The following is a 13,206-nucleotide window of genomic DNA, read 5'->3' as shown; positions in this document are numbered from 1 at the left end:
CAGCGTACTTATAGCTATAGGTATCCCCGGCGAATACAAAGTTTTGAGTGGGAATTGAAACAAATTTTTGATAGATTGGTTACTTTGAATATGTTTTTAGTCCAAATATATCATCAAATCACAAAGTTTGTACGCGGGAATGTATCTTAATTGAATATCACGAGCCATTGAATGGATTAAAACATGTTGTCTGGAGCCACTCTACTTTGTTCGACATTTTTCGGGCATCGATTATTATTTGTGAATTCACCAGCGACAATCCGATTGGATTGTTGGAATTTAGATCGGTAGTCCTACATGGTGGGATTTCGGTCTCAAAACGATTGGAAACTTTGAAGTTGCTAAAGCAGGCTAGCAGAAAAACGCATTTGCGGCGGGTAAATTTTCAAAATCATCTTTGTAAAGGTGAGGCCCCCACATCCCGCAACGATTTATTGGTTGATTTGTAGCCTATGTTGGATAACATTGAAGTTACTGTATTCACTGGTTGGAATAGCAGGAAAACACGTGGACTGTAAACCATTGTTTGGTTGATTGGAATTTGAGTTGGGCTATATTAGACCACTTTGAAGTTGCTGTATCCATGGACTGGAATAACGGGAAAACGCGTTTCCGGCCCTCAAATTTTCTAAATTGTTGGGGGGGGGGGGGCTACACAGTAAGCTCGATCCGCGTCTTCGTCTCTCTCAGACGACCGGCGGAGCCTTCCGTAACTCGAAATTTTATCTGCCCCCCCCCCCCAACATTTATCGAGTCCGTACACCTATGCCCATGCCCATCAGTCCGTCCGTTTGTCGAGATTTTAACGGATTAATTTTGAAGCATTGCGGGATCAGAGTTATCCCCCTTTCCAGAAAACTTTGTTAAACCTACTTTGAACAGATTTCGAAAAAAAGCAAGGGACTATTTAAAAAAAAATGGGTCTGTCCGTCCGTGAGTCTGTTTTTCCGTCTGTCTGTCCGTCACACTATTTGGGACACGATAATTCTCCTTCTAACTGAACTAGAATGTCCAAACTTGATATAGTTGTTCATTCGGCAAATGCCCTGATGAAGTTTGAAGATGAGCATTTCCTGCCTAGTGTAAGCAGAGATAAACAATTTGATTGGTTGATGCTTTGGGACATGATAACTTTACAGGACGACCGCACCCGCGGCAATTGCGGTAGTATTTAGCGACATCTTTAGCCGTGGTAATTTTTTTTTAAGAATATCACGACGGTAATTCGCCGATGTTGACACTGAAATCGGGGATTTATTGTTTTGTTGCTTTCCTGAGTTCTCGTGACTGCACGTTTCTATGGATTTACATATCAACCACACAGGTAAAAATAGATCGAACGGTTTCAAAGTTTTATTGGATATCCTAACGACTAGACAGCTGTCCTTGTCAGACCCTCTGTCCTGCATCACTGACAAGGGGAACCACGCTGGAAAATCTGGATGGACTTTCTCGGTCAATGCAGGGATCAAACACCCGACCTCCAGGCTAGCGACCAAGCTTCTCCACTTAGCCACTGTGATACTTGTATTTGGTGGAATTCACGCGGATACAGATTATAGAATTGCACGAATCTTCGAGTTGCTGAGCCAAAGCACATTCACGGGCTTGCAAGAATTTTTAGGCCTTCTGATTTCGAAGAAATAAAACGGATTCATATACTATTCAAAAAAAGTAGGGGATATTTGATTTTGGGGGCATAATACTAAAATATGCAAATGACTACGAAAAAAGTCACTATAGAACCTAACAGAAGAAACATTTCCAGTTACATGTGACGCCCAAACGCACCAATAGCTACCGCATGGAATGCAGGTGATGCTTGGGATCATCATGGGGGTCCAACCCAAGATTTGCACGACTCTGACTTTGAATGTTACAGTCATTGTGGCATTGAATTCCAGGGTGGAAACATCAGTTTAATTGTTTTAGTGACCAGAAAACAAATTTTGATATGCGTCGGCTTACCCAAAATGAAAGGTTACGTGCCCTTGGCATGCTACAGATCGGCACAACACAGGCGGTTGTGGCGCGGACGATGAATGTTTCTCAGTCTGTCATAAGCAAGCTATGGTCCAGATACCGTGATACACAATCTGTACAGGACAGACCACGCTCAGGTCGACCAAGGGCGACAACTCAAGCCCAGGATCGATTTATCCGTACCTTGGCCTTGAGAAATCGAGTCATCACAGCAAATCAGATCAGCGCTCGTCTTCAAACAGACACTGGTGTGAGAGTGAGTGGCCAGACGATTCGGAATCGACTGCATAGGGGTCACCTTCGCGCCCGACGTCCTCGCGTGATCCCTTGTTTGAGAGATCATCACATTCAGGCAAGACGTCGTTGGTGTAGGGATCGTCAACACTGGGATAATCGACGCTGGAGCAATGTGATGTTTTCAGATGAGTCAAGGTTCACTGTTGATTTTTCGGACAGACGTAGGTGGGTGTGGCGTCGTCGAAACGAGCGCTTCCAAGACGTTAACGTCATCAGACATGATCGATTTGGGGGTGGTTCTATTATGGTGTGGGGAGGCATCACTGTTGCTGGAAGAACGGCTTTACATGTTGTTGCAGGGCGTGTTACAGGCCAGTACTACCGGGACAACATCTTGGCAGTCCATGTTGTGCAGTTCGCACGACGTCATGGCCGCCGTTTCATCTTCCAGGATGACAACGCAAGATGTCACAGGGCCAGGATCGTTACAGGTTACCTCCAACAACAGAACATCACCACATTACCTTGGCCAGCACTGAGTCCCGACCTCTCCCCCATCGAGCATGTCTGGGACATGCTTGGACAGAGGTTACGTCAACGTCAACAACGTCCTGCCAATGTCCAAGAACTTGCTGCTGCGTTGCAACAGGAATGGGACAATCTGAACCAAAATGACCTTAGACGTCTCATTAGGAGTATACCACGTCGGATCAATGCTTGTTTGGCAAACAGAGGAGGATTTACCCGTTACTGACTTGGTTGTGATGCTGTGGTAACTTTGCTGTTTGACCCCGCGTATCATTTTACCCTTATAATGGTCAGTCTGTGCCTTACTTAGTCTAACGATCATTTGGAATAAATCGATGAATGTGAACTTCATTTCATTTTGTCATTTGTTTCTTCGTCAGTTTCATTAGGTGACTTTAATAACACTTAAAAATCAAATATCCCCTACTTTTTTTGAATAGTATATTACGATATTCATATGGATCAGTATACGCAAAGCCCTAAACAATTTAAGGGTGTTTGTGGTGACTTAATTCTGGATTCGGTTTACCCCAAATAAAAATTCCGACTTGCAAAATTGTGAAATAGCATGCCTGGTGTAAACACAATATCTATTGTACCATTTCTGCCTAATAGTAATAGCTCACTGATTTTGTCAAATCGTGATATGTTTGAATAGACATTATAAATAAAAACGTTAAAACGCGGTGCTTATAGTTTATTTATTAACTTCCCAAATCTATAGAAACACGTTACTAACTTATAACAGTTGCCCCATTACGATTACGTAATGTGGTTAATCCCCAACAACTTGAACAATTCTAATTACTATATTGTTTCGTAGATTATCACGAGAACAGTAGTTATAATACCTAAATATGCAAATTTCAATAAAGCTTTTTCGGGTGAAAATGTACAATATAATAGTATTCTTGTTTTATGATATAATATTTCAGTCCTTTTTCTTCTTTCGTGTTGTATTTTGTTTTCTACAGAATATACAAATAAAACAACCTCGTATTAATCTATAAAATATATAAAGTATAATAGATGTAAGTAAAAATAATGTAAACCAAATATCTAACATAGTATGAGCTATTAAAGACATTTTACTAGAAACTGGTTTTAAATGATCACCACCAAACTTTAATATATGTTCTATAGCATTAGCGGCTCTTTCTTGTGGCGTGAATGGTGCCGAATGAAAAATAGCAGAAGCTTTCTTCATATTCTTCCTAATACTTTTATCATTTAATGTGTCTTTTATAACCTTCAGTATTTCATCAGCATCACTATTAAGTATATCTGCCGAACTTCCGACTTTATGATATTTGACTTTAATGGCCGTAGATAAAATTTCAGCATGAAATGGCGTACAAATGATAGGTACACCATGATAAAATCCTTCAAAGAAGCCATTTTTACCACAATGTGAAATAAATAGAACAGTATTGGAATGACCCAAGACGTCATTTTGTGGCAGCCATTCTACAGTTTTCACATTACCATAGTTTTCATTTTTAGTATGTGCCATTATTACATTATGGTTTAGATTTTGGAAAACTTTCAGCAGTTTTTGAAAAATGTGTGGCGGTGCATTTTTCAGAATACTTCCAAAAGAGACGACCACCACGCCATTTTTTGACTGCGACATGAACTTGTCCAGATCTTTGGGTAGAGGGTTAGGAGGACGGGTTGTTATTCCGCCAACACGGATAAAATTCGGATAACTAGCTTTCGGATATTCCAAGATGGTGTCCGAATTTTCTAAAAACAAAACAGATTCTCGAATCATTTCATCTTTTTCAATATCAAAGACTTCTGCTGGAACATATTGTTTTAACTTGGTAACATCAGTCGGATTAGCAACATACGCTAATTTCAAGGCCAGACTAAAGGCTAAAGTACCTAACAGGTTCAATAATCTTTGTGGAAAGGCCATTTCACTAGTATAGGAACTCATTAAAAGTGGATTCGTATTGAAAGTAAAGGCCATTCCAGAGTTACTTTCCGGTATAAAGCTACAAATACTGACAGCGGGGGTCTTTAAAAAACGTGGTATATAATAAATACAGTTACACACTATCATTGCGTCAACAAGGGCTATGTCGATTTTAAGAGATTGGAGTCTCTTCAGTTCCGTAGAAGACGTTAACGCCCCTTGACAATGGTATTCACACTCATTACTAATACCGAAGGCAAGACCGGAAGTTATCATATTGGCTCCGTTAAAAATTGCTTCAAAAATTCATAGTGGTAACCAATCCCTTCTTTTGACATATCAAATCTAATGGCCGTTACGTTGCTGCCATCAAAACAATGTGCTTTAGTTGTATATGATACGCTTTGTTAATTCGTTAGCGATGCCAACCATTTCCAGACAATGGCTGTGGGCAGATATTGGAAGAAGTAGAACATTTGCAGCGTTTGCAACAGCTAATGTCAGGACTAATGCCAAAATAACTCGAGTAGACATCTGAAACGAGAGTTTATAATATTAATAAGATATATTTGTGAAACTAATTTGTAATTTTATTTAAATAGATATTACCAGATGCGGCTTTGAGCTTAAAATTTTACAATAATAGCATGTTGGAATATCAATCTTTTTTTTTTGTTTTTCATCCTTATTCTTATTATATTACCCCTTGCGCTTTAAAAATTTTATTCAATACGATTCTAACACTCTAGTATTGGTTCCCTTTTTTCTGTTGTTAAAACACAAATAATCTAGGCCCTGAGGCTAAAATCCTAGTCCAGAAAACAGTAAATTGGGAACAAATTTTCTTCCAATCTGTGACAGCTATTCATAATATTAACTGCATTGAGAAAATCTAGGTAAATTTGGTGGGTCATTCCTTCTCTTGAAGTAAAGAATGAAATAATAATCCCCCACCTGCCTAACCGCAACCACCAAAAATATCGAGAACCCAAACCTTAAAATACAACTTTCAGTTACAGTTAAATCATTTGTTCAGTTTCTTTATACTTTTTCAGATGCTTGTTCTGTTCTGTTAGGGTTAGTTATATTAAGAACAACAGAACATACTGATTCAAGTATAAAAAGATATATTTTATCGAGATGAAGATCTAGAGAATATAAAAGTACTTACAGTAAAGGTGACTTATAATATGTTTTATAAAAGTGCTCGTCTACTGGGCAACCACAGTCATAAACAACTCCTCTCTCCACCTTACTTTGTGGCAATATCTAGTAAATCCAGGGAACGGTGGATGCGTCAAGTCGACGCAGTGAGATTCAGCGTAGCTTTAAGTTACTAGAACGCGTTTTATCACACTGATCCGCAGTGAATATTTGCTAGGCCGCTACAATCACTGATAAGGATGACATCGATGCGGCTTAATGAGTCAGTAATATTAACTTTTTTCCTGCGACAAATTAAATTCTAAAACATTTTTTTTATGTATTTTAAAAATAAATAAAGGCGTTTGACGTATTAGTAGGTAAAAATTATTTCCTATTTCTTGTAAATGGATATTAAAATGACTAAAATGCAGCATTCTCTCCGAAGCAGTAACGTCTTATGTAAACCATGCACGCGACATTCAGCCAATGATTGACGCCGCGTGCTGTGACGGCACGTGTTAAGGCAGTCATCTTTGACAGAGATATATTACAAGACTTTATGTGTAGTTAAGTGAATAGTAGTCCCATAAAATGACCCGCAATCACAGTACATTGCACGCGTATCCAGTTCAATAAATAGGTCTCACAACACAGAGAGAAAATAATAAGTCATTTATTTAAACATACATTATGCAAGAGCTAAATCTGCCTATTTCAGGTCTTTCGTTAGGCCTGAAATGTTACCTAAATTATTACTAGTAATTAGACATTAATTAACTTATCCAGACCATAATCAACTCTCGGTGTCATGCTAGCCTGCGATATCTACTGGATTAGAATTCGATTTGATGCTCAACTTTCATTTGTGATTTAATCATGAAATGGATAATCGAGACTATGTTTTTGTATCGTACCGACTTTGGTAATGATGATCGAGGCTAGGCCGAAAATGAAAATCCAATCGCTAAATTCTGGGTTCACAGTGGATCAATTTTACTGAAATTTTCAGCAAATTCCCTTTACAATATCTAGTTTTTAACTATTATAGTGAGAACTGCCAGCTCAAAATGTATCTTTAAAATTCTGAAAAATTTGTTGCAATGTAGAAATCGTCCTGGTGCCCGAATTTCTCTAATTTTTAATGAAAATCACCAGACAACAAATTTAGCTGAACAAAAAGGTGACTTTCATAGTGGGTTTTGTCTTTTTGTTACGACACGGCATGAAATGGGGTTTAACGTCTTACTGTTCGCGTAAAATATTGATTCAATGATCAACTCCTTAGAAATGTAATGTAATGGGGTTTGACATTCTACTCTTCTTCGTCAGTCGAGCTATATATACGCCATTCTGTCAAGTAGTTCACGATAACAACATTTATAGGACCATCTCCTTGGTGAAAGAAATACTGTGAAACCTGTTGACTTTGTGGTCATTACGCACAAGGCCCATACGATGTAAATGGACCGGAGTACGGAAAAATTTCAATGAGATAAAAATGAATACACCCGACAAGATATATCATTGTACAACCTAATATTTCAAAGAATTAATAAGTTGGTGTGAGGCATTGGGTGCAATAGTGTAGAGGCATCTTCTAATGATATACAGAATGCCATGGCATCACCCAGGTGAAATCTCAGCAGATATCGTATGCCATTAGCCCTGCCCATCGCCCATGCAGGGAAGCCTAGTCGAAACGTCATTCAGTAATAAGCAGTTAAGTAATAGTTTTTGGTTGTCGTTTTAGCAGTGCCAAATTAAGACTAATTGATTGCCCTTGCAATTGTCTCCTTCGCTAAATCCCCCAGATCCAGACCAACTAGTGTTTAAAATTACATTTTCTGTAAGGTTCTGCTGAATATCACGATCAGGAAGTAAGTAAACAGGCATAAATTATTGAAATGTTCTACTAAAATGACGTCGCTGCCTAGGCCTAGCAAAAAATCAATATTTTTATCCAATGATTATTGTGCCATGTTAAACTCTATGTGTTTATATAGATTAAGACCTGCGAAATCTCAAAAAATGTTATAGGCCAAGAAATGTCATGGATTTAATTTAACATTGAAGCCAACGAGCAGAAAGTTTCAGGAACGGTCTCTGATCTGTCTCTATATAGCTGTAATATGAATATACATGTACCACTCTGTTCTTATTTTTAGGTATTTTCGAATCCTTACGTTCTAATTTTCACCGCGATTCTCTATTTGTCACCTAAAGGCAACATCATTCCTCGCCACATCTGACTCAAATTTATAATAATTCTACATTATTTTCAAGTAGAATTTTGCGATGTCCAACCTCGAGGGTTTTCTCCGGGTCCCCCCCCCCCCCAAACACACACACACAAATGCTAAAGACCTCCACGAGCAAGCGAATTATTGAAATAAAATTGAATCATTATGACCTAGTTCTCTCTCTCTCCCTCTTCTCTCTCTCTCTCTCTCTCTCTCTCTCGCTTGTGGGCTATTTGTTGACCTATTTATTGCTCGAATGGGTCATTTTATAGGACTGTTATTTCGTAACCCAGTTATCAATTCGCAGGAAAATTTGACGTGCTCGCAGTGCAAAACCCACTTAATACTATAATCAAAGGAGATTACTGTAAGTATTTTTATATTATGTAGCCATGTAAAGTAAGTAAGTAAATTTATTCCATAAAAACGTAGGCGTGCATTTAGATCAACTTCCTCGTTTTAAGTCCTTCAACTGAATATGCACATAAACGAAAATAAAGAGTCAGCACTGTAGTCTAGCTGGATAAGGATCAAGTTTAATTGTTTTTGGTGTTTTATTATTTGGATGGCGGGGGTCGCACGAGTGGTATTGGTTAGAACTAAATATAAAAAACAAACAATTTGATATTTCAACATGCTATTATTGAAGCATTGATAGCTCATAACCTCAACTTTTGACCCAATGCAAATAAGAATGCATTAATGCAACCGTAATCAGGGGCGAACATATCGATTTTGTTAAGGAGTGTGTGTGGGGGAGGGTTGGGGGGGGGGGACAAAATGAGACCTACTAGTGCAAGCTTTCTAGAAGGGTTGGGCGTATGCCAGGATCGTGGTGACCCAGGATTTTGCATGGGGAATAAGACCCCGACCGGCCCCCCCGAAAAACAATATTTATATTGTGTGTGGGGGAGGGGGGCTCCCAGTGCCGCCGGGTACTATAGGCTATGTGGAACATGCTAGAGTCGATTTGTAGCATATGTTTGGCCCACGGAATATGTTTGACTTTGGCTAAGCATTATGATTATGATTATAATGTTGATAACTGCATTGAAACCGCGTGATTTTTTGCCATTTGCGAGGGGGCACAAAGCCTTACGGTGGCGCAAAAACTCAAAAACATGACGCATAGCTCATTATTGCGTCCCTTTCTACTTAACCCCTGGGATATGCTCCCTCGGAGAAATTCTTAATTCTAGAGTCCCTGAAATGCCATTTCTTGGATATTGTAGAATTCTGATGGTCAGAACACACTTATAACATGTTATTTATCAAGAATTTTGCAAGAACGTACAAACTAAGTACTGTGAATCTGTGACAACTTCTGAAAGGGATAATATTTACATGGACCTATATCTTTGATATTATTGTTGTGGTGAATATATATAAATAGGCATTTCATCAAGCGTCCGCGCTTAGTCAAGTTTGACCACTGATCGGCGATTTTGTCAAGATCGATCATGTCTGTCAGGCCAAGCTCAATAGTTCATTGAGGAGTTATTGTTTCATTACTGAACGCAAAACAGTTTTTACTTAGTTGAGCTTTGAAATTACAGTAAAAACAGAAATGATTGAATATAAATCAGTTTATATACATTAATATTACCTTATTATATGCGTTGCGCCCCATCTGTGTCCATTTCTAGGTGCCAAAAGAATAGCGCTTTAGCTGTTTTAAGTGTTTGGGCGTTTTCTTTCCTTTCTATTTGGGAATTGTTTGTTTACGTCATTAATTCATTTAGTCGCCGCTGCATACTTTTTGAGACCGACTACACTTATTTTGAGACCGAATACACCCCACACCTTTACACCTGACCATAATATCTGACAATATCCATTTAAATAAGATTACAAATATAACTTGATAATTTTATAACTTCTCGTTTCAGATGTCTGTTCGAATTATTTTGGCATTAGTCCTGACATTAGCTGTTGTCAAAGCTGCAAATGTTCTACTTCTACCACAATCTGCCCACAGCCACTGTTTGGAAATGGTTGGCATCGCTAACGAATTAACAAAGCGAGGACATTCCGTTTATGCCTACGTAACATATGCAACTAAAGCACATTGTTTTGATGGCAGTAATGTTACGGTCATCCGATTTGCTTTGTTAGAAGAAGGGGTGCAACGCCGCTATGAATTCTTGAACAAAACGATTGAAGCGGTTTTTAACGGAGGCAATATAATAACTTCCGGTCTTGCATTTGCTATTACTAAAGGGTGTGAAGACCACTGTCAAGGGGCGTTATCGTCTTCAGCAGGACTGAAAAGACTACAATCTCTTAAAATCGACATAACCCTTGCTGATGCAGTGCCATTGTGTAACTGTCTTTATTATTTACCACGTTTTCTAAAGACCCCCGTTGTCAGTATTTGTAGCTTTATACTGGAAAGTAACTCTGGAATGCCCTTTACTTTCAATACGAATCCACTTTTAATGAGTTCCTATACTAGTGAAATGACCTTTTCACAAAGATTATTGAACCTGTTAGGTACTTTAGCCTTTAATTTGGCCTTGAGATTAGCGTATGTTGTTAATCCGACTGATGTTACCAAGTTAAAACAATATGTTCCAGCAGAAGTCTTTGATATTGAAAAAGATGAAATGATTCGAGAATCTGTTTTGTTTTTAGAAAATTCGGACACCATCTTGGAATATCCGAAAGCTACGTATCCAAATTTTATCCGTGTTGGTGGAATAACAACTCGTCCTCCAAAACCTCTCCCTAAAGATCTGGAAAAGTTCATGTCCTTGTCACAGAATGGCGTGGTGGTAGTCTCTTTTGGAAGTATGCTGAAAAATGCACCACCTTATCTTTTTCAAAAATTGTTGAAAGTTTTTCAAAATCTAAACCATAATGTAATAATGGCACATAGTAAAAATGAAAACTATGGTAATGTGAAAACTGTAGAATGGCTGCCACAAAATGACGTGTTGGGTCATCCTAATACTCTTCTATTTATTTCACATTGTGGTAAAAATGGCTTCTTTGAAGGTTTTTATCATGGTGTGCCTATCATTTGTACACCTCTTCATGCCGATACTTTCTCTACGGCCATTAAAGTCAAATATCATAAAGTCGGAAGTTCGGCAGATATACTTAATGGCGATGCTGATAAAATACTGAATATTATAAAAGACACTTTAAATGATAAAAGTATTAAGAGGAATATGAAGAAAGCTTCTGCTATTTTTCATTCGGCACCATTCACTCCACAAGAAAGAGCCGCTAATGCTATAGAACATGTATTAAAGTTTGGTGGTGATCATTTAAAACCAGTTTCTAGTAAAATGTCTTTAATAGCTCATACTATGCTAGATATTTGGTTTACATTATTTTTACTTACATCTATTATACTTTATATATTTTATAGATTAATACGAGGTTGTTTTATTTGTATATTCTGTAGAAAACAAAATACAACTCCAAAGAAGAAAAAGGACTGAAATATTATATAAAACAAGAATACTTTTAAATTGTACATTTTGACCGGAAAAGGCTTTATTTGCATATTTAAATATTATAGCTACTGTTCTCGTGATAATCTACGAAATAATATAGTAATTAGAATTGTTCAAGTTGTTGGGGATTAACCACTTTATGTAATGGTAGTGGGGCAACTGGAAGGTTTGTTAATAAGTTTGTAACGTGTTTCTATAGATTTGGGAATCAAAGATATATAAATCCAAGAAACAGTCAGTTCTTTAGTTAGGTTTACTAACTATAAACTTATTAGAAACCTGACCAGTTGTTATGGTATTTAGGTATGTGTAAATATATTAGGTTTAATATCAAGTCATTTTGTATATATATATAGAAGTTTCTAAGAATAATTAATTATAGTTATTAATTTCATTTATCTTATCCATATTCAATATTATTTTGTAATACTTACTGTATTTTTATTATTCATATTTTGAGTTACGTTTTACTAACTATAAACTTTTTACAAATCTGACCAGTTGTTCTGGAGCTAGCCATTGTTGAAGAAAGCATGCAGCTCTTTGGAAATGAAATGAAATGAAATGGGGTTTAACACGCTACTGTTCTGCACCGACTGGACTAACGAGGATGAGAATAAGTCATCATACAGTGTACTATGAGCTTAACTCGTATATTGAATTACAACAAGGATCGAACACGGGTCCTCCGGGTTAGCGGACCAACGTCTTACTCACTGAGTCGCCGTTTAAGTAGAAGATTTAATGTGATTCAGTCGAGGTGGAAATGGGTGAAACCAAGTCCAAACAAATACGGTTATAATAGTTCTATAGGAAACCCAACAGTTCAGCTCATTTCATGTTCAAATTATCCATCGAGTCGTCAAAACGGTAAAAAAAAAAGTCATTATCTGATGAAGTCTTCGCCTGTTGAACTCTCATCCTTATTAACGGAATGGAACTTACTGAGTCTGAACTTGCGTTGGTTTTTCCCATTCCTGGTGTAGTACCTAGTCCAAATCGTGAAGATTCTGCCAGATTGTGCGTCCAAGAATGTCTCTGATATGCCCAATTGGATTTAGGCCATTGCTTCTGGTTGGCTACGTTAGTGTATATGAACAGACGCAGAAAATCAACAAGGACGCACACGTTGTGTTCTAGTTTTGTTGTCCATAAAGATTGGTCGTGTGAGAAGAGGATGATTGTCAAAGTGGGGAACCACAACCCTATCCACGATCTCTCTTTGGTATTAAAATTATCGGTAACTGTTACCAGTGGAAGCTTACAGTCATATGAAAGGCAACCCTATATCGTCATAGAGCCACTAATGAATGAAACCTGCTCTATCGGATGTCCCCATAGTGCAGCTACTATTTTATCGTTTTGTAGAGTCGTTTGACAGTTCACCACCAGCGTCCTCTGTTGTCACAATATTCAGGTTAGATGAGTTTGCAAGATTGGTATTTGGAGATTTGTATTTGAAAATTTATTGTACGAGATTTGTTTTTTGTTGTATATTTCTGGTGAAATGTAAATGTTTTTTTTTTTTATTTTCGAAAAGAAATTGTATCATTACATTAAAGTACAATTAAATGAAACAAAGATACAATTTCCAGGTCTTGAGTTGTAAAACAAATATTGATTTTAAGATACACACTAAGTGTTAATTTTAATATACAAATGTCGAAATGCGACAACAAATGAAGAA

The 13,206-nt window shown here is 37.6% G+C and overlaps 2 protein-coding genes across 2 annotated transcripts; one reads left to right on the top strand and one right to left on the bottom strand.

Moving 5' to 3' along the window:
- Positions 1-3,442: 3,442 nt before the first annotated feature.
- On the bottom strand, positions 3,443-5,030 carry LOC126814255 (UDP-glucuronosyltransferase 2B20-like). Its single transcript, XM_050539291.2, has one exon. It carries the CDS (start codon positions 4,943-4,945, stop codon positions 3,680-3,682), a length of 1,266 nt encoding a protein of 421 aa, XP_050395248.1. The 5' UTR covers positions 4,946-5,030; the 3' UTR covers positions 3,443-3,679.
- Positions 5,031-8,335: 3,305 nt separating this feature from the next.
- LOC126814254 (UDP-glucuronosyltransferase 2B20) lies at positions 8,336-13,107 on the top strand. The gene is made up of 2 exons (XM_050539288.2): positions 8,336-8,422; positions 9,945-13,107. The coding sequence occupies exon 2, from the start codon at positions 9,945-9,947 to the stop codon at positions 11,502-11,504; it is 1,560 nt and encodes a 519-aa protein (XP_050395245.1). The 5' UTR covers positions 8,336-8,422; the 3' UTR covers positions 11,505-13,107.
- Positions 13,108-13,206: the final 99 nt, after the last annotated feature.

The sequence above is a fragment of the Patella vulgata genome, chromosome 3 (assembly GCF_932274485.2).
Source record: "Patella vulgata chromosome 3, xgPatVulg1.2, whole genome shotgun sequence".
Classification (NCBI taxonomy): Eukaryota; Metazoa; Mollusca; class Gastropoda; family Patellidae; genus Patella; species Patella vulgata.
Note: the sequence above shows the minus strand (reverse complement) of the source record. Positions and strands in the feature narration are given on the sequence as shown.

Coding starts and splice junctions, on each gene's coding strand:
- LOC126814255 (XM_050539291.2), bottom strand. CDS start 4,945: ATGATAACTTCCGGTCTTGCCTTCGGTATTAGTAATGAGTGTGAATAC.
- LOC126814254 (XM_050539288.2), top strand. CDS start 9,945: ATGTCTGTTCGAATTATTTTGGCATTAGTCCTGACATTAGCTGTTGTC.